The following is a 26,793-nucleotide window of genomic DNA, read 5'->3' as shown; positions in this document are numbered from 1 at the left end:
TTTAAAGCGTTTCCGTGGGACACTTCTGTTAGATAGATCTGATATGTAGGTGTAGGGTTCATGGGGGTTTAGGTTATGTCCGAGCCGAGTATAATAGAAACACTGAGACACGAAAGTTGAAGTGTCAGTGTCTATGCTACATTCCAAGTCTAACCAGCCTATTGTCTCAGATCGGACAAACGTGCGCATGGAACAAAAGAATTTGAAACAAGTTCTTTGTCCTCGTAAAACTAGTGAAGATAACTTTATGAGCCATTACTTCGAAGGTGTCAGGCGTCTGTGTGTGTATACCATGTGAAAAATTATTTGCGTGTTTGTATATAGGTCATGTAAATGTTTGTCTAGTGCTTAATGACAAGGGTGACTTAACACCCTGTCATAAATGTAAGTGTAAATGCATAATACATTGGGGCTGACAATATGTTCAGCGGTACCGGTAGTTTAGAAAAGATCCTTGTTACAAAGCGTATATCAACTCACTTTGTCTGGTCAAAAGTTTGTACAGGTTATTTCTCTCACAACTTATCTCGGATCAAGCTGAAATTGTGCTCAATTATTTCTTGACCTGACAACACAAGAATCAATCCAAAGAAAACACCAATGAGTTCATTAAATATTGGTAAATAACTTTCTTTTGTTGAGTATTTTAAACAAGTAGTACAAGTATTGAAGTATTACAAACTCATTATCCTAGCAATCAGTGGATCAGAGTTGACACGGATGGCTCATCCCATAAAGCCACCACAAATGGAGGAGCTGGAATACTCATCGAATGGCCAGATGGAGAAAAAAACTGAAAAATCCTTTGCAACTGGAGAGCTCTCTGACAGTCACAGAGCAGAAAGGGAAGCACTAACACTAGCTGTTACCATGCTAGCAAATCATTCAAGTACCCCACACAGTCAATGCGAAATAAACCCTCCAAAGCTTGGAAAACCTGATTTCTACAAAACGACTCAGGACAGCACTTACAAAGCTCAACAACAACAGCATAAAAACTTATTCCAGCTCATATAGAACTAGAAGGAAATGAGAAGGCTGACACGCTAACCAAGAGTGGTAGAAGAAACTCACAAAAAACCATTGCACTCTATCCAGAAGAAAAGAAACTAATAGTAAATAAAAATTAATGAGAAATGGACAAGCTAACATCCAAATCACAAGAAAGATTATGTGTATTATAATATTATAAGTTATCACAACAAGATCAACGTCTAATCTCTCGACTCAGGACCAGACCAACAGAATGAGACAACACATGTATCGGTACCGGAAGCTCAAAATTGAAACCAGTGAAATCTGCCCATGTGGAGTGTCAGCAGAGAATGCTGACCATGTCCTCCAAAACTGCTCTTTTTACCAAGAGGCGCGTACAAGAAACTGGCCCCGAAACACCCCAATATAAAGAAAACTATATGGAGAGCTCCCTGATTTGGAAACCACTGCGCAGTTCATAACATATATTGGTCTAGTCATCTGATCACTCCAACATAAAAATGAGAACGAAGAAGATCTAGAACTATTGTTTTTTGCAACCATCTCTTTGTTCAATACAAAATGAAAACATTGATTATATTTATTGTATTTTTTTTTATTATTTTAAATAGTTTTTTTGTGTGTTGAAATCCATTAATTGAAATACAATGTAACTGTTAGGATAATTCATAATTATATTTATATTGATCATACTGCATTCTCAACAACACTCAGAACTATAGCAGCCACATTGAATCAGCATTAATAACCCAATCGTACATACAGCACAAAAGATACAGAGGAACATAACAGAAGCACTTTCTCATTGACTCCTGTGGCAAGATACACCAAACTGACACCATTCCTTGACATCTGACATAGCGGCAAACCAATGTCCACACACACACAGTCAACAAAAGCTCTGCTTATCTTACACAAGGAAACAGAATGTATTTTGTTCTTTCAAAAGAATCCTTTAGAAACCCATTGAGCTCTACGACTTGGCCACATTGACATTCAACAATGTCATACAAAGTACATAGATAGTTAATAGATATACTTCTTTTAGAGTCTGGACATTAGCTGTACAATGTTTCCATTCACACCTGAGCATGCCCTGGTGGTCAGTCTTCTCATTCTGCTCAGTTGATTCCATCATGTATTCGAAATACTGGCAGCAACCCATTCAATAAATACAGGTCCACACACCTACTGGGAACAAAACAAAGAAATACAACCAAATGTTGCCTGCACACACATTTCAACATTGGGGATTTCAATAAATCTTCAACTAACCACAGAATAATAAAAAAAAAAAGTTTAGCTTGAACTAGGTCAACACATTTTTTTAGGCAATGCATTATTTAAAATCACAAACTCTTGGCACCCCTAGACAACTGCCACAGTACACATACAATGGGTCTGTCTATCAATGAGAATTGTGAGTTTGGCTATGAAGCCTTTTAGTATTGCCCATAAAAATTTCCTTCAATCTAGTGAGAGGAGCTACTTAGACATAGTTCTGAGAGTCCTGCCATTAAAATCTAGCTTCACCTGAAGAGACTTTAACAGACTCATCACACTTTCAAGAAAAATATCCTACACAAAAATACAATAGAAAACAAAACAAGGGGAATGACTTCTCAACAAAAAGTATTTGTAAAAGTACCAATAATCAAACTACTTGAAATACTCCTTTTCAGGAACAAAACTGTGTTCACATATCACAAAACAAAAAGTGTCTTCTAATATAATGAAAATGTAAAATAAATCTTTAGAGCTAAATAATTTGCCATTATCACAACAAACTAACACCATTTATTAGCTCTAAGTAATATTGAATTTAGCAAGTTAAATGAGATGTTTTGAAGCCTAGATATCAATTAGTATTCAACGAAGTAAAAGTAATCAGCATATTGTCAATTAAGAAATAGCCAAGCAATGTCATACTAGCTAGTGGGCACAGTCATTACCTGTCTACCTGCTACATAACAGCATCTGAGTTGACATGTACCACTTCTGACATAATGTGATAAGTAAGGACTCACACAGCATGGGACACACAAGCCATTTTGAGACTACTATACCAACAGTAACAAAAAAAACACTATAAGATACAAGAAATAAGTCCAACAAAAAAAGCCTATAGGTTGGATACAAGTGTATGGATATAAGGAGAAATTAAAAACCAAATATAAGCAAATTAAAAAAAAAAAAAAGTAAACAGTTTATGTTTGGGTGATGTCATGATCAACACAATGAGTACAAAACAAACATAACAGGAGCAATGAGTCTTGAGGAGATCTCTACTGTCTTGATGAGATCTCTAGTAAATCTTTACAACTGCATTCCTTGATGTCTAGAACATTTTGTTCATGGTCAAATAGCTATATTAAGTCGTTTAGTGTCTCAGGGACACAAGAGAGAACTTGAAATACTAATAGAAAACTAACTGGAGATCAAGTAAATCAAGACTACACTAAAAAAAACAAAAACAAAACTACTAGCAAAGATTTCTTCTAGTCCAGATGGACTAGATATTTATAATGCAAAGACAAGTATGGTGCTCAATCTTTAACATTGGAATCCATAGACTTCTATTGGCCAGTGAAACATTGAGGATAATGAGAATATAGAGCACAGATTCAATGTCTCATCAAACATCTGAGAATACAATCAGAAGGGAAGGGAAATGAAGTGTGAGGGCCATTAGAAGTAGACAGGCCAGAGCATTCAAATGCACATAGCTCCAAATTAGAAACTCAAAAAACAGACATGGGTCATAAGTAGAACATTGTGTAAGAAACACTGGCAAACTAGTTTTGGTTGGGACTAAGGTGAGAGAACTGCAATATGACGAGAATTTTAGAAGAATGCTGGTTGACCAATTTAACATTTGGCACAAAAATACATTTTTGAAAAATAAGGATTATCTAGAAAATGGTTTGTGAAAATTAGGTTTTGCTACTTATTGCTTTAATACCATTTGTGTGTTGAAAGAACAATAGGATTTAGTGAATACAAATTATTTTAACCTGTAGCATTGAATATTTTTTTCCCAATTCTGAATTTAATTTGTTCTATAAAAAATTCATTTTTCTTACCAAATTGAACTCAAAAGTTATTCTGTTGGTTGCTATACACTAACAAAAGTAATGGGAGTGAATTCCAGGAAATGGAGTGTCTAGGTTATCACTGTAGAAATACTGGATTACATTCCATACACACCATGGGATGATGCAACAGATTTGTGCACTCCAACTCAATACAATGAACTGACATAAAGTCAATGTGGTCACATCAGGTCATTGCTTGAGTCAACAAACAAAACACTTTCCTCTAGCTGCTCTATACAGTCAACTTATTCCTTACAAGGACAAAAAATGAATGCATTTAAAATCTTCCAACTTAAAAACCTTCCTAAAAATGTCAACTTGTCTTGCAACAAACTTTGAAGTCCAGTAAGACAAGCAGTTGTTATTCTGGTAAGATTATTTTAGAAACCTTTATTATTATCTTTTATTCATACTTTCTGACATTGCTTTAGATTACATGTACAATAAAATGTGACCTCTTTCTCATTGTTCTTACATACATAAGTCATGTCTTAAAAAAAATTCATTTGTAAAACCCTTTCATTCAGCAGCACTTCTGTATACTCCACCATTCACACAACATTGATTGATCCATCCTAAAGTCAGAGTCAGTTAATACTCTGGTCTTCCATGATGAGGAGGTGAAGGTTTATACATTATTTATTTATATACAGACATACAATATCATTATAACAGTAGACAAGAAAACTGAAGTTCAAATGAGGCAAGAGGTTCTTAAAACTAATTGTCTTGAACCCAAGACTTTGGGATTTTACTTTCATGACAGTCAAAAAAAAAAAAAAAAACTCCTACAAAGCCTTCAATAAAATAGGGATCAGCTGACCATCATTTTAGAACTACTACTATGAAAGCATTGAAAAAAAAACAATGCTGTAGTTTCTATGTGTGGAAGTGCCAGGGATGTTGACCTAAGAAATACAAATTGAAAAGAATGATTGGGTCTAGCATAATGTGCTGAGCTGTAGGAGGTGCCAGCTACTGTTATAAGGGTGTGTGTGATGTAAAAGAATTGCTGGATGAGCTCCCACTCAAGCTGAGCATGCTGCCACGTATGCTGATGTCATCGTCCACCTGCTCCTCAGATAGATGAGTCACCTCTAGTGTGTTGAGCCCCATTCGAGTTGTCTCAATGTCAAATGTTTCTAATTCCTCTCTGTGCCTAACCTGGAGAGCCCTACACTTGTCCTGCTCATCCCTATCAAAATGGGCACGCTCTTCCTCCATCTGAAAACAAGAGTTGATTTTGTTTCAAGACATTCCTATGAAATACAAAGTTGTGAGGTACAAACTCTAAATAAATAACTCGAGTACAAATGTAAAGAACAAACCTTTGAGCATGAACTCATTCCAATGGTTTCATTGTGTCAACATTTTTATTTAGTCTTAATCATTAATTAAAGAAAAAAAACAACAACACTTTCAGACAATGATTGTTTTTGAGAGAAAACTGTGTTTGTTAGGTTATACTAACTATGGAAATGAATACAATGTTTCTTGAGTGAACTATGGAAATGAAAACATTGTTTGTTGGGTTATACTAAATATGGAAATGAGATGCTCAATGTACAATTAACTCTTTCTTTCCTTAATTATTTACCACATTCTGGTGGAATCAACGTTGGTATTGTCAGGAGTTAAGGTTTTTTTGGCAAAAAAAAATGTATTCAACATCTTGAAAAAGCAGATAAGCATATTTCATTTCATAGTGTAGTAAGCTCTACCAAGATGATAAACTTTTTTATCCGAGACAGTAGCAGCTTCTTGAATACCATTCTCTATCATTGTCTCAATTCAAACAACAAAGGTCCTCACCTTTTGTTCTAATAATGCTCGCCTTAGAGAGACACGCTCCTCTAAAAGTTTCCTTTCCCGTTGATGTTGGGCCTCAGCTTGCATCTTGAGCTTGCTCTGGTAGGCTATGAGCAGCTCAAGCTCTTGCTGCAATCTGTTCTTTAATTCATTGGCATCAGCCAACTGCGTTTCATCAAGTCTTACCTACAAGAAATAAAACAGACGTTTTCAAGTCATACCATTGTCCCTCGCTAGTCATTTAATGGCATTTCTCAAAGCATCAAAGTTTTTAGAAAATAATTTATAGAAGAGTTCAAAAAATATTCTTTATTATTATTTTGATTAACTAGCTTTGGATGAAAATATGTGTTTACTTAGCTTAGAGATGTCTAAACACAAATAGAAATGTATGGGAATTCTCTTTACAGCAGCGCCAGAAACTTAAACAAAAATATTTGTAGATAAAGCCCTATAGAATATTACAGTATTACAGTTTGTCTAATAAGTTGAGTTTTGAAAGTTGTAGGTATTGTATTGCCTGAAAGAGGGAGAAAGATAAAGTGGACAAATAAACTGAGCCAAGTTTTAAGTGAAAGTCCAGGCAAGATATAAGAGAGTGGTAGAGGAGTTTAAGTGAAAGTCCAGGCTTGATATGAAAGACAATAGGAGTTTAAGTGAAAGTCCAGGCTTGATATGAAAGAGTGGTAGAGGAGTTTAAATAATGAGAAACTGTAAAGACTTGTAATATTTTTGGTATGAAGTATGCCAATATTCTGATAAATTCAGCAAAATTTTCAATACATATTTTTCTTGAATTTCTTTTAACCTTATACAATCAAATGGAAGACGAGCAATTATTTATGAGTAGGCTTACATTTTGTTGCTGCAACATTTCTGCAATGCTGGCTTCATACTGATCACCAAGAGCTGCCAACTTCCTCATCTGTTCTTCTTTTAACTTTTTGACCACAGTTTTCTGTTCATTTTTAGGAGTATTCTGTAGTATATGATCTTTTAGGGCCTTATACTGACGCTGTTGAGTTTTAACAGCTTCATTAAATTGTTTACGGATTTGAACTTCTTTGGCCTGAAAACAAAAAAAAAACTTTGTTTCTCAATTTGACAAATATTTACTAAGAGGAAATGGAAGATGATGTTGAGTAGTTCAGTTTACTAAGAGGAAATGGAAGATGATACTGAGTAGTTCAGTTTACTAAGAGGAAATGGAAGATGATACTGAGTAGTTCAGTTTACTAAGAGGAAATGGACGATGATACTGAGTAGTGTTAAGGCTCCCGCGCGGTGTTGATTCTTGATAATATGTCTAGTGTAGATCTGACTGGAAGAAACGCTGAAATCAACTAATTCAGTAACACCGGCGAAAGGCCGAAACAATCAAATATGTAGTCGACGCTGATGTTCTATAAAGATATTTAATAATCAAGAAGGGAATCGTCTGCTGTCAGCTATGTCCGTAAATCTGTATCTATTCTATTGTACTGAAGTCTTCTACTCTACAAGAAGCGTCCTCCTTTTAGCGTCACTAAGAGCGTTCTTATTTTTTAAAGATCTGTCACGTCACTTGTCGCTAATTAAAACTTTCCCCTTATTCCCGAAACAAATAACTAATTCCTAATCATGTCATAAGAGTAGTTCAGTTTACTAAGAGGAAATGGAAGATGATACTGAGTAGTTCAGTTTACTAAGAGGAAATGGAAGATGATACTGAGTAGTTCAGTTTACTAAGAGGAAATGGAAGATGATGTTGAGTAGTTCAGTTTACTAAGAGGAAATGGAAGATGATGTTGAGTAGTTCAGTTTAAAAAGGAAAAAAAAAAGAAAACATTCTACAATAGATTCATTTAACTATAGACAGACACCAATGGTAAATGTACTTACTCTAAGACTTCTTGGTTGCTGTTTGACTTCCAGAGCATGCTTCTTTCTGAGTTCCCCTTCAGCAAACTGGTTGTAAGCTGTCTGGTTCTCTCGCTCTGTCTCATGCTGCTTTTTCAGCTGTTCATCTTTCATTTTCTGAAGTGCAGCCAGATGCTTGTACTCCAAGTCCTGAGTAGATTCATGATGACGTACGAGCATAGAATGTTCATACTCCAACTGTGCTCGCCTCTGGCCTATTTCCTGGACATCAACAAATTATATTTAGCCCACTGTTCTTTCCATACAAAATCTATTTATTAATTATTTTACCTATTTCTTTTAAGTAATGGTAAAAGCGGTGGGAAAGGTGGCTGAGTGGTTGAGCACTTGGCTTCCGAACTAGGGGTCAAATCTCGATGAAGACTGGGATTTGTAATTTTGGGATTTTTAGGGCCCACCTGAGGCCATCCAACTCTAAAGGGTACCTGACTTGAGTGGGGGAAGTAAAGACGGTTGTTCAATGTGCTAGCCACATGACACCCTGTTCTTGAACTGTTGGCCAAAGAAACAGATGACCTTAACATCATCTGCCCTATGGGATGGTCTGAAAGGAGTTCTTTACTAATGGTAAAACAACCAAGCTTTGATAAAAACTTACCTCAAGCAATAATTTTTGCTCAAGTTTATGGTACTGCAGAAGTTTTCTGCGTTTGAAAGACCGAAGGTTAAGTTCTAAAGTATCCTTCTGATGCTTCTCTAGACGGAATTCAGCATCCCTCTTTTTTCGTGTCAGAGCATCTTTGAAAGATTTCATGGCATCCTCTCTTTCTTTTCTAGGGGTACCTGTGTCCAAGTTCTGCTAACAAGTAAACATTCATGAAACAGGGTTGTAAAGTTTAGATGTATGGTCATAACCAAGAAAGTCAATTTACTATGAGATTTAACAGATTTGATAAACATTCATTTAAAAAAAAAAAGGAAATTCAATTACCTTTTTGATCTTTTCCTTATCAGATTTGTAATTTTTCTTCATCTGTTCAGCTAAACTTTTCCTTTCTGTGTCATGATTCTGCTGGACATCTCGCAGAAACTTTTTTTCTTGAGCCTGACTACCTTTTGACTATTATACCAATGCAATAAACAGTTTAGAAAATATAAATATACTTTTTGACTGTATTGAGATTTAGATTCTACATATAAAGCATTTAAAACATATTACACAAATTCTGTATTTTTCCTTAAGTCTACTTATTCTTAATATGCATTACGTCATTTCCACTGCTTTGTAGACACAGTCTAAATAACAAACAAAACAAATTCTAATAGCATTAAAAAGATAGGTCTAGGTTCTTTTTTTATGATTAACTTAAAGAATGTAAAAGAGCCGCTGTTCACCCACTTTTACGGTATACAGATGTATGCAAACGTGAGATGAAGCTCTTCAAAATCGACACTAGCAGCTGGGAAAAAGTAGCACTGGATAGATCCACATGGAGAGAGAGCATAAAGGAAGGGTCTCGGATTGCTAATGCCATACACAACAGAAGCAACAGAAGGGTGAAAATGCAACGGCGCATGGTGATTACATATGCCCAACCTGGGACTGCAGCTGTGTATCAAGAATTGGACTCATTATTCACACAAGTAGTTGCAAAGGGAAAAGATCGTCTCTCAAGACGTAAAATGCAACAGACAGAACTTTAAGAATGTAGATAAACCGTTAAGAACTAACCAGAGATGCTATATATAGATTCAAAACCTGAAAAGTGTGTGGTGATCCATTTAGATGCCGACTAAATGTTAAAGACCTAATCCTAATACCATTAAAAAGGTGAATCAAGATTTATAATCATTTTGCTACATTCAAAAGGGAGTCAAATAAATGAGTACAATTAATAAAACCAAATTGATATTTTTTTGTATACAGATAACAAAAATAAATGTAGAAAGGGGAAAGAGAATGTGATATTCAATTGAGGGCTTCGGAAAATGCTTTTTTTTTCTCTAGGCTTGACTGTTGGTATGAAGAAATGTATGCCGTGTCTAATACCCTACATTGCTAGCTTATAGATTAAAGGTTGAAAAAAAAAAAAATAGAAAAAAAAAAAGTTAAAACTAACCAGGAGGGGGTCCACAGTCAAAATATAATATAGACCAGGGGTCTCAAACACGTGGCCTGCGGGCCACGTGAAACAATTTTGAGTGGCCCGCGGCCACGTCCGCGAATTCAAAAAAAAAAAAAAAGATAAAATTTACAATGAGCACATATAAGCCGTGAAATGATTTACAACTGCACAAATCAGTAATTGAGGTGTCCGCCCACTGCAAGCGAAGATTCTGTGAAGGCAAGCTTTGTTGTTAGCGAGATGATAGCAAAGGCATCACGACCATTCACTGAAGGCCAGTTTGTAAAAGAGTGTATGCTACAGGCGTGTGAAATTATTTGCCCCGAGAAAAAGAAACTCTTGGAAGGCATAAGTTTGCCTGCGAACATAGTTTCAAGTAGGATCATCGAGTCAGCGACAAATGTTCAACAGTAACTGATTGCCGCTGCAAAAGAATTTGTAGCATATTCAATTGCACTGGACGAGTCTACTGGTGTAACAGACACCGCATACTGTGCCGTATTCATTCGTGGGGTCGACGAAAACTTGAACATTGCTGAAGAGCTATTGGACTTACTACCATGAAAGGACTGGCCGCGACGTGTTTCAAGAACTGGAAGCTTGTATTGACAGGTGTGGGCTACCATGGGAGAAAACTTGTTTCAGTGGCTACGGACGGTGCACCAGCAATGTGTTCAGAGAAGGTTGGTGTTGTTGGATTAATGGTAGAGAAACGGTATCAGCTCAGCTTGACGGGACTTTTTGCAGCCATACACTGCATTCTGCACCAAGAATCACTCTGTGGCAAAAGTCTACAAATGAAGAACGTGATGGATGTTGTCGTGAAGACGGTGAACTTCATACGTGCACGGGGTCTCAACCACAGACAGAAACGGAATACGGAGAGTTGCTTTATCATACGGAAGTCAGATTGTTGAGTCCTTGGAAAGTGCTGCAGAGATTTTTTGAACTGAGAAGGGAAATAACATTGTTCATGGCAATGAAAGACGGAGCCATACCTCAGCTCAGTGACCCAATGTTTTGTCGGATCTTGCTTTTCTTACTGACATCACGCAACATCTCAATGCACTCAATTCACAACTACAGGGCACAAAACAGCTGATTATCGTGATGTTTGACCGCATCAAATCATTCAGATACAAGTTGACTCAGCTGGCAGATGGAAACCTGGCTCATTTCTCTTTTCGTGAGCATAACGGTTGAACCACAGTGCCTGAAATACTATGTAGACATCCTCTCCAGACTACTAGAAGATTTTGAACGCCGCTTTTAGCAATTCACTGCTCTCGAACCACAGTTTTTCCTTGTTGCCACTCCGTTTGCAGTGGAAATGAAAAATGTTCCAGAGGAAGCCCAGATGGAACTACTGGACCTGCAGTGTGACACTGTTCTGAAGCAAAAATATGCTGATGTTGGTATTCCAGATTTCTACCAGTTACTTCCCAGAGAGAGGTTTCCAAACTTATTCTGCGCAGCTGCTAGAATTCTAGTGATGTTTGGGAGTATGTACGTTTGCAAACAGTTTTTTTCCAATATGAAGATCAAAACAGCATTACGATCAAGACTGACTGATGAGCATCTGAGAGCAACCTTGCGGCTTGCCACTACATGCAACTTCAGGCCTAAGGTCAATGGTCTGGTCTCTGCCAAACGCTCTCAGCTGAGTGGACAGAAACATGAGTGACGAGCCATCTGCAGTAGGCCTAGTAATTTTAGTTTTTCTTTTTTTTTTTTGGAGGGAAGGGGGGAACTACAGTTTCTGATTTTTAATTAGTGACAGAGACAACGTCAACTTATTTTGGTAAACTAAACTGCCTGTGGATGTAATAAACTACACTAAATATAATTAATAATTATAAAAACTTTATTTTAGAATTTAACTGCAGTGACAGTAGTGTTCGTAAAATTTAATTAAAAAACATTCTCTTTTTGTGGTGCGACCCGCTGAATGGTTGTTACTTTCCACTGTGGCCCACATGCTGAAATGAGTTTGAGACCCCTGATATAGACTGAATTGAGAGAAGCCGAAATAAAGTCACAGAGTGTAAGAAGGACCAAAAATATGAATGCAGGCATGTGTCTAACACCTATGTCAGAGAAATTAGGATGTGCAGGCATGTGTCTAACACCTATGTCAGAGAAATTAGGATGTGCATGCATGTGTCTAACACCTATGTCAGAGAAATTAGGATGTGCAGGCATGTGTCTAACACCTATGTCAGAGAAATTAGGATGTGCAGGCATGTGTCTAACACCTATGTCAGAGAAATTAGGATGTGCAGGCATGTGTCTAACACCTATGTCAGAGATGTTTTCATGTTTAAATGTCAAAGTGTTGTCACTTTAACTTTTACTAATTGAAAATTCATTACAAAATAAAGTTACATGCATATTTTATTTTAAAGATTAGAAAGAGAATGTTTTAATAAACAGAAATAATAAAATGAGCCATAAAATAATTTAAAAATCCTAAGCTATTTGAATATTTAAAGCACATTTATTTAAAGATATTTCATTTACCAACCAGGAAAACCAAGGAACACAAAATATGTAGACATTTATTATTAAAAACATATTTTCATAAAACATATTTTCACCTGTTTGTCCAACTCATTTGTGTGCTGAATTTTGAGCTTATCCAGTTCACGTAAAAAGCGCTGCCTCAAATTATCATACTCTCTGTCTAACTTCTGTTTGTGTTCATCCATTTCAGCTTTAAACCTTGACTCCATCTAAGTGAAAAATACATCATCAATAATGTCATACTGCATACTTATAGCAATATATCAATACAAATCTTATATTAGCAAAGGCATAATAAAAAAATATATTAATAAAACTAGAAACTACAGCAAAAATATTTTTTTGTATACATTTTTTTCTTCAATTCCTGTTTGGCACAATAAATATACTAGTTGTTTAAATAGTGAAATTTTGGTCATTAATTTTTTGTAATAAAACTCCTTTTCCATACTTGTTAGAACTCAGTTTAAAGAATGTACTTTATTTTTAATGATACACACTCAATTCAAAAGAAATGTTGAAATCATATCCTGACAATATTGTGAGGAGTTGACTCATGTAATACATACACTCTGCAACTCCTTTTGGTGAGTTTTCCTCAATCTTTTATATACGGTGAAGTTTCTGTAGTCATTAGTTCTTTCATGCTCTTTGATTTGTTTCTGGACTATGGAGGTAGTACGAATGGTTGCAAAGTTGCTGGCTATATTAGGATCAAAACCTCTAGGGCTACCACCAGAAGCCTGAAGATCAAAAGTTACTTTTATAAGAAAAACAAAAGGATGAAGAAATGAAAGCAAAGTTATAAAAATGATCCAGTTATTAAGGCTTAAATATTTTTATCCTTATCAATTTCAAAACTGAAATTCCAAAACATGGGCTGTTCAAATACATAGTCAAATAATTATGCTACATAACTCCTTCAAATGAACATTTCAAATAGAGCTATTAGACTTAAGACTAAGTTGGTTAAATATTTAGCATTATGTCCAGTAAGTTAAATAACAAAATACCTGTGTAAGTAAACAAATTCATTAAATAAATAATAATAAAAAAAAAAAACACAATTCCCTAGACAATTTATAAATACTCTAGTTTTAATTAGTATCCACAGAGCATTCCACGAGCAAAATGTCACATGATTGATCAGATTATAATTGTGCAAAACATCAAACTCCAAAGTGTATTAAATTAGGCATGCATTGTAAATCCAAAAGCTTTTCACATTAGCAACAATTATTTTTAAAAAAAATTCTTATGTTTTCCCCACACATTTGCAACCAACACAGTTTACAATGAGCCAAAAGTCAAATAGAAACATATATAAGCATTTCAAAAGCAGCTCAAACTAAAAGAAAATATACATTTTAATTCATAGTAAAGAAGTAACAACAGTTACAACTAGACAAAGATAAAAGAAAGATTGTGTGAAGATAAGAAATAGATAAAGCCCAACAAGGATAAAAAAATAGGATTGTGTTAATAAAGTTACAACTCAACTTAAAAAAGGTTTCGTGTTGTAGAATAAGTCACACACACACAATATGCAAGCAAACAAGACATCAAGAACCTTGTGGATGTCTACATAGAGAAAAAGACATGCATGTTGTGAAGACCACATGCACAAAAACTAGACTGAATGCAAGATCATGAAAAGAAGATCTTTAAGGGATGAGAAGAGACTAAACAAGTCTTAAAATTCATTCCAACAAGCTTTATCATGTCAAAATTGTAACTGTAGTAGATTCAACTTTGGTAATAAGAATGTCTAACAACTAGCTGATAGGCAAACTCATCAGTTTCCTTTTATTAAAAGATGCTGGGCATGCCTGGTTGTATCTGTCCAGTTTGAAGACACTGGGCCATGCCTGGTTGTATCTGTCCAGTTTGAAGACACTGGGGCATGCTTGCTTGTGTTACCCAGTGGTGGTAATGAACATGCAAACGATTTCTGTGCTTTGAACAAAAATATGAACATCCAAGTTTTTCATTGGAAAAAAGAGTACCTTTGAAGCCAGATAAGGGCTGTAGGAGGCACTCCGATGAGGAAAAGAGGGCCACTCAAAACCACCACCACCACCTCCACTGCCCTAGGTAATTAAATTTAATGTTTATCAGAACCACAAAGAATACAGTTGAAAACATAATGTTTACCATGTCAAACATTGTCAGTTGTGAAACTAGCATTTATAAGAACACACATCTAGCTTCGGAAATATTCTTGTACATTCATTCTATTCTAGAAGTACAGGAAAAGGCACAACTTAAACTCATCTATTTTCAGATTCAAAGAAAAACAGAATTGTCATTTTTCTTTTAAATAGAAATTTTATAAAGCAAAAATATTTGCAAAAGATGAAATTACATTTGTTCTTGTAAACAATTTGAAATGAAACGAAAAACTCATGAGGATGTTAAATAGTTTCAAATAAATTCACAAGTACTGTATAGTTATAAACTTCATCATTATACATACTTGTTATAATACAAACAAAAATTGACCTGGAATTTTAAGTGAACAGCAGTTGCAAAAAAGGTTGAAAGAGAGGATAGTTTAAGAATATTAATTAGAGATCAGTAACTCTAACAAAGCCAACACTCAAGACCAAACCATGCTGTGTTTACCTGTAAACGCAACTGAACTGTCACAGGTGACTAAAAGAAAATGAAATTGGCCAAGAATGAGAATGAAAGAATGGTATTTACATGATGAGCAAGAATAAGTGTCTGCCACTGATTTGTATCTATTATATTGTGCTAATGATCATTTCTATTCAAATTACCCACTATGATTTGTCTGAAAATTTACTAAGATTCAATATTTTTTGTGATGTAAGCAGTTCTTTCATTAGAATCAAAATGCAGACAAAACATTGGCTTGAAAGCAACAAGATAAATAGGAGACTCAAGGATGTTTTAAACTGTTTACTATCTCACACCTATGCAATGTAAAGCAGATTCAAATGCACTGACATAATGAAAATATATGCTTTAATTTCAAACAATAGGTATATATGGAAATGACAACTGCTTGTGTTAGAAAAATCATGAAATATTTAAATTCATTCAAATACATTTTGTGTGTGTGTAGGCCATGATCGGCAAACAAGAAATAGCTGCGCAGCTCCAGCTCTCTTGCAAAACAGAAGTGTGCACAAAACTGATATAGTTGTTATGTATAAATATCAACAATAAATAGCTTGTAATAGGAGGATATAAATATTGTTTTAGTAACACAGCACAATAACAAACAAGGATAATTCTCCAGTGTCTAGGTATGCAATATTGCACATGTCACAACATTTACCTGTCTAGGTAATCCAAAGGATATAGGGTCATCATTCTGGCTGGGCTGGCTAGCAACACTACTCTGGCTACTGGCTGTGTTACTGTGCTGACTAGGCAGACTGTCAGACTTGCTTTCATCATCCTGTAAAAGAGGTGGCCAGAGTTTTAACACAACAAAACATTATTGTGATGTTCAGAGTAATAGATAACATTTTTTAAGATATTTGTTCAACACTAGAAATAGCTAGAAAATACCAGTACAAATGTCTGCACAAAAGAAAGTAAAAATAAATTCTATTGATACATACCAGATTTAATTCTTCAAATCATCTAATTTAACACCTACCAGTGATGAATTGTCATCTGGAATGATTGCTTCATCTGCTCTAGAACCTTCCAGCAAGCTTTCATCATTGCCTTCACCATTCATAATTAATTTATTGAGTCGTCGATACTGAAGATTGTCTAGTTGTTTAACTGCCTCTTTTGTCCTTTGAATTAGTTCTAGTATTACATCTGATCGTCGAGTCTTGCGGACAAATGGATGCTAGCAGAGATAATATACTAGTTATAAATAACAGGGATGCTTTAAGATTCTTCTTTCAACAACTAAGCTGAAATATTTAAATTATAGAGAATACAAACATTTCTAAAAAAATGTAATATAAGTTTTGAAAAAAAAAAAAGATTTTAAAACTTAAGGGATAGAAATATTTTGTTAAATGGTACAAGACTTAAAGAAAGTGAACGGACATATATAGCTCAATGTAAATACAAAGCATAGATAAAATTGACTTCAATTCACTGGTGTTTGAAAAATCATTTCTGAACAGAAACTTTAGTATTACCAATCAAATGTGCACAGTGGTGTGCTAAGAATGGGACATGGCAAATACCTACCAACAATAACTGAGTGGCAGAGGGTCTATCTTTAGGAATCTTTTGTAGACAAGCATCAACAAAATTATGAAACTCATCTTGCCAGTCACCACCTGATAATGTTGGTGAATCATTCTGTGCAATGTGATAGAGAGCACTCATGGCATTCATATTGAAGAGGGGTGGCTTACGCTCAGCTGTAAGAGAAATAAAGGTAAGCACAAAATGTTTTGACTTGACTTTTTTTTTTTTTGCAATCATTTCACGTGTAAATGATCAACCTTGCAAATTAACAGGTATGTTTTTTTCATAGTTTACACAATGGGAAACAATATTGATGTATTATGAACACTGGTCTATTTGTTTTTATAGAGTGACAACTATGGTTTTTTTTTTGTTTTTTTTTTTATTATTCTGATATTAAAAAAAAAAGTCTATTTTCTTTTAATTGATAGGGAACAATGTTAAACAGAATGTATGACACTTAAAGATATTTTACTTATGGTTACAAAGAGAGCGATAGTACACAATAGTTTTCAATATATTGTGTGCTTAGATATGACAACTTCCAATTTAAATAACATATAAGAAAAATAAATGAAAAACAACATACCCATCTCTATACATGTGATGCCAAGCGACCAGATATCTGCCTTATCATCATACTGCCCCTCATCCATGGCCAATATGACTTCTGGAGCCATCCAATAAGGAGTGCCCACAAATGAGTTGGCAGGAGAGATGAAGGAAGCTGAACCGAAATCAGCTGTTGACATGATAAAAGTTGGGTTAGGGTTAAACCCTAGTTATAATAATAGCATAAACCATTGGAAATAAAAGTTAAAAAATGTCTACCTAATTTAACTGTTCCATTTTCTGTAAGTAAAATATTTCCTGCCTTGACGTCTCTGTGAATCTTAGACTGACTATGGAGATAGGCCAGTCCTTCTAAAGCATCTTGACATATAGCTGATATCTCCACTTCTCTTAGTGGCTTTTTGTGAACTATGAGAAAGAAAAAAATATCAAAAGTAAGAAAGATGTTTGTTTATAAAATGTATTAAAAGAGGAATCTACAGAATTTGAAAATTTAGTTTTGTGAGACAAACATATTTACTACTAAAATAAATAATTAAGTGGGAATGTAGAAGTAAAATGAAACTGACCTTCTATTATGTCTGATGCTGAACCTAAGCAATACTCCATCACAAGCTGGACAATTAAAACAAAAAAACACTAATGATGGACACATTTGCAAACAAGTTGGAAGATATTTTTATCACAACTTAATCATAAGCTGAAAGTATTACCCAAGAATTAGGACTAATATAATACCCAATGGATCAAAAGCAAGTCAAGATTCAAGAAACAAAAGTGTTGGAAAAGATGAAAACATCAAAGCCATAGATGTATATCTCAGTACAAAGATTTCCCAACATCCCCATCAATGAAAAAACAAGTAGTAATTTCATTGGAATAGATCTCATACTAAAAGGATGGCAATGTTCTACAACGAAATGAGCTATAATTCTTCTAACTATGGCTTATATATGTAGAAATAGAATGTAAATTAAATAAGATAAGATTAATACAAGCTTTTCATGTGTATCTGTTATATTTATGTGCATTTATATGTGTAAACTTTTCCCAGTAAGATTTCATATTATAGTTTGTTGTGCCTTTATATGGTCTTTTCATACCGGTATCAAAATTATTTATGTTATGAGGATTTTATTATTATTCATTAAGAATTTATTAAGAAGCTTTTCATTTTGTGTATGTATGTGTATGTTTTCATTTCTGTTCTTTCCTCTATTTAGTCAATTTTTTATAAAATATATTTGTTCATACTTTTTTAACAGGAATTTTACAAGCGAAACCTAAGTAAATCAATAGTTGAAAAACATATATAGAATTCTTGTTCCCAAAAAAAAAAAAAAAAAACAACTATAGTACTACAAATAATCAAACAGAACAGAAAGATAATTGTTCATATGTAGGTTTAGGTCATTTCAGGTTGGGGCCTGACCTAAGGTGAAATGTAATATCAACGTGCTGTCTTGGAAGTATATCAAACAGAACAGAAAGATATTTGTTCATATGTAGGAGTAGGTAATTTCAATTTGGGGCCTGACCTAAGGTGAAATGTAATATCAAAGTGCTGTCTTGGAAGTATAGGTGAAAGAACTATTGTTCTCTACCAGAAAATGCCCATGCTACTTACAATGTATGGGATACAGGAGGGCCTGGAGGGGAATAGCTTCAATCATTGTCCATTCATCTCATTTTCAGGTAGAAATCACAATTGTTATAGTTAATACTACTCATTAAATATTTAAAACTTTAAATTTTTTTTTTATAAAATGCAAACTATTTTTTTTTTAATGTAAAAAATGTTTATTACAAAATGTTGAGTGTTTTCTAAAACTCCTAACTCCTGAATGAAAAGGAATGGCAAGGGCCAGTACAGTTTGGAATCAGCTGCATCGCAGGCTCTGACAGGTACTGCCTCTTGATTTTTCCTCTATAAACGTCAACAAACACAGTAATAATAAAAGGGTGTCAAACTACTGATGCCTTTCAGGACATGACACGTATATTTATCTAAATACATTAATGAAAATAAAAGTAATTTAACAATTTTAAGCAAAGATGTGACACAAAAATTAAAGTCAATGATAAAATTACTGAAATAAAATTTTTCAAATATTCTAAGTTACTCTTACCCATGCTGTATGCTCTTTAAGGTAGCAACCTTTGTATTCAATGGTATTTTTGTGTTTCAACTGACGCAAAAATTTCACTTCTTTTATAATGTCTTGCCATTTCTAGAAAAATATAGAAAAACATTTTAGAATAGCATAAGTTTTATTTTTATGTTCAACAAATTTAATTATATGCTAACACACACAAAATATAAATGCTAGTATTATCAATACAAATCATAGCTAATCTATAGGTGTTTATAATTTCATTTTAATTATAAATAGTCTTACATCTGTGCTGCTCTTTCCATTATAAGACATCTTTTTGATGGCCACAACTTCCTTGGTGGCCACATTACGAGCCTGAAAGCAAATCAAATAACAAACAAAATACAAAAAAAAAATCCTTTTAAAAAAAAAAACAAAAACAAAGCTTATATTAATGTGTATCAATTAGTTTGGATCAGTCATGTAATTAACTTTGTAATAGATCCAGTCTAACAATAAGAAATAATAAGAAATATTTTTTTACCCATTGTTTTTGTTTAGCACTATTTCATGCTTTTAGCGTTCTCAATACGCTATGTTCCTATCACTTGTCTATATGATCCTATCACTTGTCTATATGATCCTATCACTTGTCTATATGATCCTATCACTTGTCTATATGTTTCTATCACTTGTCTATATGATCCTATCACTTGTCTACATGTTCCTATCACTTGTCTATATGATCCTATCACTTGTCTATATGATCCTATCACTTGTCTATATGTTCCTATCACTTGTCTATATGATCCTATCACTTGTCTATATGATCCTATCACTTGTCTATATGATCCTATCACTTGTCTATATGTTTCTATCACTTGTCTATATGATCCTATCACTTGTCTATATGTTCCTATCACTTGTCTATATGTTTCTATCACTTGTCTAGATGATCCTATCACTCGTCTATATGATCCTATCACTCGTCTATATGATCCTATCACTTGTCTATATGTTTCTATCACTTGTCTATATGTTCCTATCACTTGTCTAAACCAGTTGGAAAGGGGAAGAAAAAAATGGGGTATCTGGATGATCGCTTTTTAAATGTATTTAATATATTTAAAAAAAGGAGGGGGGGGGGGGGGAACTTGAATTCGAACTTGTGGTTTAAAGCCTTCTTAACCCATTAGCTCCGTCTGCAGTTGGAAACGTTTTCACGTTTTTGTCCTAAACCGTTGTAGAACGTTTCTAAAACCCCCTATTCAATATACTTGATTTAAACTTTTTAAAAACAAGATTTCTTCTAGTCTCGTTGCAAGCGTGATTACAAATAATTTTGGAGATTATCGATTCTATTTTTAATAAAATCGGAAAGGTTTTTATTTTTTGAATAATTTTTCAAACGAACAGGCCCATAGCCCCAGTGTATAAGCCCCCAAGTGGGAAAATGACTATTTTTGAAGTTTTTTTATATTCTAGTGGTATTAAACGTATATATTTTTTAAAACTAGACATATAGTTCTATTTTTTTAAGTTATTTGTTTGTTTATTTGTATTAGATCTTCAATTTGATTATTTTTTGCAAAATACATATTTTTTAGGATTTTTAAAATACGGAGTTATCCCTCCTTGCTTATGACTTTGAAGGGGGTTTTTTGAACCAGAAATAGGAGCTATTGGGTTAAGCCAACGCAGTAACCAATCTGCTACTGAAGAGTCTTTGAACATGGAAGATAGTATAGTTATCTATAGTATCTATTTCATGTTTGTGTTCACTAAGCCTCAGACGGCAGCCTAATATCAAGGGGACTAATTCAACTTATACCACCAATTCAGTACTATTTCTTTCCCTTGTTTGAGATACCAAACAAAGTAATTTATTACCAATAGCAAATGAACTAATTGGTTACTTTTTATTTTTTTTTATAGATAGTGCAAAATTTCAGCTTGATTCGAGATTTGGTGTCGGAGAAATAATGTGTACAAACTTTTGGCCAGACAGAGAGAGCGGGACAGAGTGATTAAATATAAGCTTTGTAAAAACAATGATAAATTATCATAATTCTACTAATCAACACCAATGTTATTTTAACTAAAATAAAATACTCACAAAATATACGGCCCCAAAGCTTCCATGGCCGATTTCTCGCAAATCCTCGAAGAACCTTTCCGGATCTTCATTGCAAAAAAGTCCAGCAACTTCTGGGTCTTTAAGATTACCAGGTTTTGGGAGTGACGGCATGACGCTCGTCACTCTCTCTTACAAAAGTGTACACGGCCAATTGCCAGTGTTTAAAAAAAATTTATGGTGTTCTTTGATCCTCATTCGAATTACTGTTATGAGAATCTTAAAACTGATCTGAACAAACAAAACATAGAAAAATATTAAAACAAAACTAGAAATGCATAAAAAATAATGTAAAATATGAGAATTTTAGGATTTTTGCTAATTTTACAAAATTCTTTTTCAAATTCTTTTTATATGTCTAGTATAGGAAGAGTAAAGTTATTCTGGTAACATAGGGAAAAAAATACAACCTGACTTACAAATTTGAAATTCTTTTTTTCTTTGGTCAGATTCATTGGAAAATGGGCATGAACATTCTACAGTGCATACAGTGCGCTAGTTTCACATTAAATATCAAAATAAAATTTAATGACCACAAAAACAGCGAGTTGTACAGATTCATATAATGTCCAGAATAAATAAAGTGTATTTACTCTAGATATCTACATTTATTATTTATTTATTTGAATCTTTCTATAGATCTCTAGTATATATAGTCTCTATATATAGAATCTAGATCTAATCTATATAGATCTAAGATCTAGTGACAATATTTGAATATAGAATCTACGGTAATTTCCCTCTTCCGAACAAGTTAAGCCCTGCCGCCGCAATTTTAACGTTTGAATTTTTATAGCTCCGTAATGGTTAGTCCTAGGAAAAAACTGCAATCATCTATAAACTTGTCATCCATTTGTCAATAAAAATAGCTAAGCTATATTGTTTTGTTACGTTACGCATAATTACAATAAAATGTGATGTTGAAGAGGGTCTGGTCAATGAGGTCCAGCGCTAACATTAACAAACACCATTCTCCGCTCTGTACACTAATGAACACTATCTGTACACTAACAAACACTTCATTAAATTAAATTCAAAAATAATATTAAATTATCTCTTCAATTTTTTAAATTTTAATACCAATTTTTTTTTTAAACCAACTCAAGACCAACAGATAATTAGTGTCACTTTTCCCTCTTTTAATTGCTCCCTTCTCTGCTAAACCCTCAACTTTACAAAGGGCCATATACTGTGACCTACCTAGATCTAGTTGACCAAAAAACAAAAACAAACACCAACTGCGAGACCCTGCATGTCTAGCCCGCTCACTCCACTCAGTTAATGTGACCTAATTTGGTACCTGAATGATCAATAATTGTCCCTCCCACTACATTTTTCTTTTCGGGCACTATGTTGATGATAAAATGCTAAGTACCTACATAGTCTGGTCAATCAATAATTAGATTGCCAAGGAGTGAAAAAAAAAGAGAGAGCAGGATAGAGCCATTCTTGATAAATAAAAACAATAGACTAGTTTCGTCAAAGCTATCAAAATAGAGGCTCATTTCAACAAAGATTGAGGGGTGTTCATTAATGTCAAAAAATAGGGGGTGTTCAGAAGACGAAAATTACTATACTATCTAATAGATCTAGATTTTCTAGATAGATCTAGATCTAGTCTAGATTACTCTAGATATCTTCTATGGTAATTTCCCTCTTCCAAACACCTTAAGCGCTGCTGACGCAATTTTTACGTTAGAATTTTTATAGCTCATTAATGGTTAGTCCGAGGAAAAAACTACAAAGTCTATAAACTCGTCATCCATTTGTAAAAAAAAAATAGCTATATTGTTTTGTTACACTACGCATAGTTACAGTAAAATATGATGTTGAAGAGGGTCAGGTCAATGAGGTCTAGCGCTAACATTAACGAACACCATTACCCGCTCTGTACACTAACGAACACTCTTGCACACTAACAAATACCTCTTAGTTATTCAAGTTTATTGCATTTAAAATAATATTATCTTCAATTTTTTTTAATTTTATTATCAATTTCTTTTTAAACCAACTCTAGACCAACAGATTAGTGTCACTTTTCCCTCTTTTTTTTTGCTCCCTTCTCTGCTAAACCCTCAATTTTACATAGGGCCATATACTGTGACCTACCTAGATCTAGTTAGATCTAGTTGACCCTAAAAAAAAATTTTTTTTAATTTAAAAAATGTGCAACCCTGCGCGTCTAGCCAGCTAACTCCACTCAGTGAATGTGACCTAATTTGGTACCTGATTGATCAATCATTGTCCTTCCCGCTACTTTTTTTTCTGGTACTCTGTTGATGATAGCATGCTAGGTATAAAATTAGAGCGACAAGGAGTGAAAAAAAAAAAAGAGAGATAGAGCAGGATTGTGCCACTCATGAAAACATTATTTTTTTCACTATTCACAGTATACCCAACTCTACCCCTCATCAGCATTATGTTTAACGGTATTCCCTTTCTTTTTACTCATTCACATCACACTTGTTTTAACATCTAAAACAAAAGCATAATTAAGTAAGAAAATGTTAGACCTATACAAAATAAATCAAAGAAATCTCCATTTCCTGGCCTTGAGTTAGATCCCTCTGATATGCATTTTCAACATTAAAATAGGGTTCATATTACTGTCATTGATAGTGATTAAGACCGTTCATTAGTGTCATTCATTGTGACAAAACGAATATCATGAAACACCCCATATTTACACCACATAGACTATGACGTATGTGTTTTTAGGCCTATTTAGAAGCATTTTAGATAGTTCATGTTTAGCTGATACTTAACTTTTCTAAAAAAAATCTCCTTCACCCCGGACCTACCCTCCTGTCCTAGAAGGAAAAAAATGGCTTTGTCAGGCTTGTCCAACCTGTGCTCTTTGAACCCGTGTAAAACCCTTGTTTTTCAGAGTAAACAAAACTAAATGTGTCTGAACTATAGATCTAGACTAGTTTCGTCATAGCTATCAAAATAGAGGCTCATTTAGATTTTAGATAAAGATTGTGGGGTGTTCCTTTTAAATTTAATGTCAGAAAATAGGGGGTGTTCGGAAAAGGGAAATTACTCTAGATCTAGCCCTAGCTAGCTGCTAGATTCTAGCTAGATCATAACTAGATCTATAATCTAGGGTAGCAGATCTCTATAATATAATCTAATAATTCTAATTATAATCTAGTCAAATTCAAACTAGAATCTTCAATCTACTTCTTCAGTTCTTGTGTTGGATTCTAGATCTAGATCTGTCTAGGACTAGCTAACTGCTAGACTAGACATAGACTAGATGATAGAGACATAGACTACTAAAGAGTAATCTAGTTCTAGACTATCCACTGGCACTAGCTAGATTAGTCATTAGAATGATTAGATACACTAGATTTAAGTTTAAGAAAGTCATGATGAAAAAAAATGATTTTAGATACTAGAGTGTGACTAGGTCACTAGACAGAGTGACTAGCTAGACTCTAGACATAGACTCAATATAATCTCTAGGACTAGAGGCGAGGAGAGTAATCTCTAACTATCCACTAGATTTGATACTATACTAGATTTAAGTTCAAGAAAGTCATAATGAAAAAAATGATTAGATCTTGAATATAATATTATTATTGTTATAATCATATAATGATCTAGATCTACATCTGGGTTAGTGTCGTTAGTCACAGACGTCACAGTGAGTTGAGTGAGTTAGTGACAGTAAGTATAATAAGTCTAAGTCTAAATATTAAAAAATGAGTCTAGATCTACTTGTTCTAGATTTAGATCGCTCTTCAATCAAAGATTTAAAGATTTAACATGGAAAGTGAGGGTTAAGATAAGGGACACTACCTGTTTCAGGTACTCTAGCCCAACCAAAAGGTCGTCATTTTATAAGTTTGTCCTTTAGTTCCAATGTTTATCACTAAATTTGTTCTGAATTTCCAGTCAAAATGGCTGTCGATTGCGGGCATGCGCAATGAACGAACTTTAAACCTCCCGAAAAGTTATATTTTTTTAATATAATTATAGAATTTAATGCTGTAATTTACCATTAAAATACCAATTTAATTAGCTTCACATAATTTTCTTGTTGTTTTTTCAGTATTTACGTTATTGTATTTAAAAAGTTAATATAATTCTCTTCGGATTGTTGTTTCTTTTGCAAACAGGAAAGCATTTAATTACGTCACCGGAAAACGTTAATCTGACAACTGTTATATTTTCTATATAGAATCCATCTATGTTATCAATAAAAGTCAATACTTTTTTTTTTTTTTTTTTTTTTTTTGGAAGCCTTTTATACACATTGAAGATCAAGAGAAGATTAAGGGTAACAAAAAATAATAATTAGGGACCTACTACTGGGGCAAGGATAACGAGCTTGGAATACTTGAGGCACAATAATTTTATAAGAAAAGTAGTTCAGAGGAAAAATAACTAGGCCCCATGATATTATTTTTTTTTCATGGAAATGCCATTAGAGCAATAATGTAGGATTATTAAAAATATTTTAAAATAATGATGTAGACTGACTATTACATGTTGTTTTTATTATCTAAAAAAGTTGAAGCATTTAGTATAATATTGTATTAAATCTACTATTTTAAATTTTATTTTGACACACACACACTCCACAAACCCTTTTAAATTGAAAACGTTTTAGCTGTTGATAGTTATTTTCTTTTAAACGTTGTCCAATTAGTAACTATTAAACTTTTTATTACTTTACATTTTTTGTTACAAATGAATGATTTTATAGTTGACAATATGTCTTCCCTAAATCTGTTATTCTATTGGTTATAAAATAGGTTGGTTTCGTTTTCTAGATCTAGAATAGTTGTCGATCTATCTAGATCAGTGGTTCCCAAAATGGAACTAATCAATATTAGGTTATTCATTGTAAGAGTATGTGTTTAAACTATAGATATAGATCTATATAGGTCTGTGGTATTGAGAGGTTCTGAATGTCTGCGTTCTCATAATGTCTACCACATAGACTTAATATAGTAGGCTATATACTAGTCAACCGGCGGCTATTTTGCAGGGCCGGTCATAGGCCGCTGCAACCTATGCGACCGCAGTGGGCCCCGCACTTCCATAGGACCCGAGCTAATTCTAGGTGTATAAATTATTAAATTAAACCATTTTAGAACTTATAACAGATTTCCCGCGGCCTCCTGTCGATTTACCAGGAGCTCCTGGAAATCTCCTGAAATTGCAAAATATACGAAAAAGTCCTGGAAATATCTGGAAATTATTAAAAATCTTTTGAAAACTCATACAAATCTCCTGAAATATAGGCCTATAGACGAAAATTGTCGTTTTGGGGTGTCATTCAATATGGAAAATGCAAATCCCGTAATTTTGGAATCTGGTGAAAGAAGCTTCTCGCGCCTCAAACTAATGAAAAATTACTTTAGTTCAACAATTCTCGT

At 33.9% G+C, this 26,793-nt stretch overlaps 1 protein-coding gene across 6 annotated transcripts; it reads right to left on the bottom strand.

Moving 5' to 3' along the window:
• Positions 1-1,570: 1,570 nt before the first annotated feature.
• Positions 1,571-25,550, bottom strand: LOC106070040 (serine/threonine-protein kinase TAO1-like). 6 transcript variants are annotated; one of them, XM_013229847.2, is made up of 20 exons: positions 25,408-25,550; positions 21,386-21,634; positions 19,573-19,644; positions 19,303-19,404; positions 17,743-17,788; positions 17,432-17,581; positions 17,190-17,342; positions 16,598-16,773; positions 16,044-16,244; positions 15,717-15,839; positions 15,035-15,064; positions 14,416-14,499; positions 12,979-13,152; positions 12,484-12,618; positions 8,752-8,880; positions 8,419-8,619; positions 7,782-8,021; positions 6,757-6,969; positions 5,904-6,086; positions 1,571-5,315 (listed from the first exon to the last, which is right to left on the bottom strand). In XM_013229847.2, exons 2-20 carry the CDS (start codon positions 21,515-21,517, stop codon positions 5,073-5,075), a joined length of 2,787 nt encoding a protein of 928 aa, XP_013085301.1. In that variant the 5' UTR covers positions 21,518-21,634; positions 25,408-25,550; the 3' UTR covers positions 1,571-5,072. The 6 variants fall into 6 exon arrangements, with proteins under 6 accessions (XP_013085301.1, XP_013085300.1, XP_013085302.1 ...); XM_013229846.2 differs by lacking the exon at positions 25,408-25,550 and adding an exon at positions 25,208-25,378; XM_013229848.2 differs by lacking the exon at positions 25,408-25,550 and adding an exon at positions 25,208-25,377 and having other exon boundaries at positions 8,419-8,616.
• Positions 25,551-26,793: the final 1,243 nt, after the last annotated feature.

Source organism: Biomphalaria glabrata, chromosome 12 (assembly GCF_947242115.1).
Source record: "Biomphalaria glabrata chromosome 12, xgBioGlab47.1, whole genome shotgun sequence".
Classification (NCBI taxonomy): domain Eukaryota; kingdom Metazoa; phylum Mollusca; class Gastropoda; family Planorbidae; genus Biomphalaria; species Biomphalaria glabrata.
This window is presented reverse-complemented; position numbering and strand designations above follow the sequence as displayed.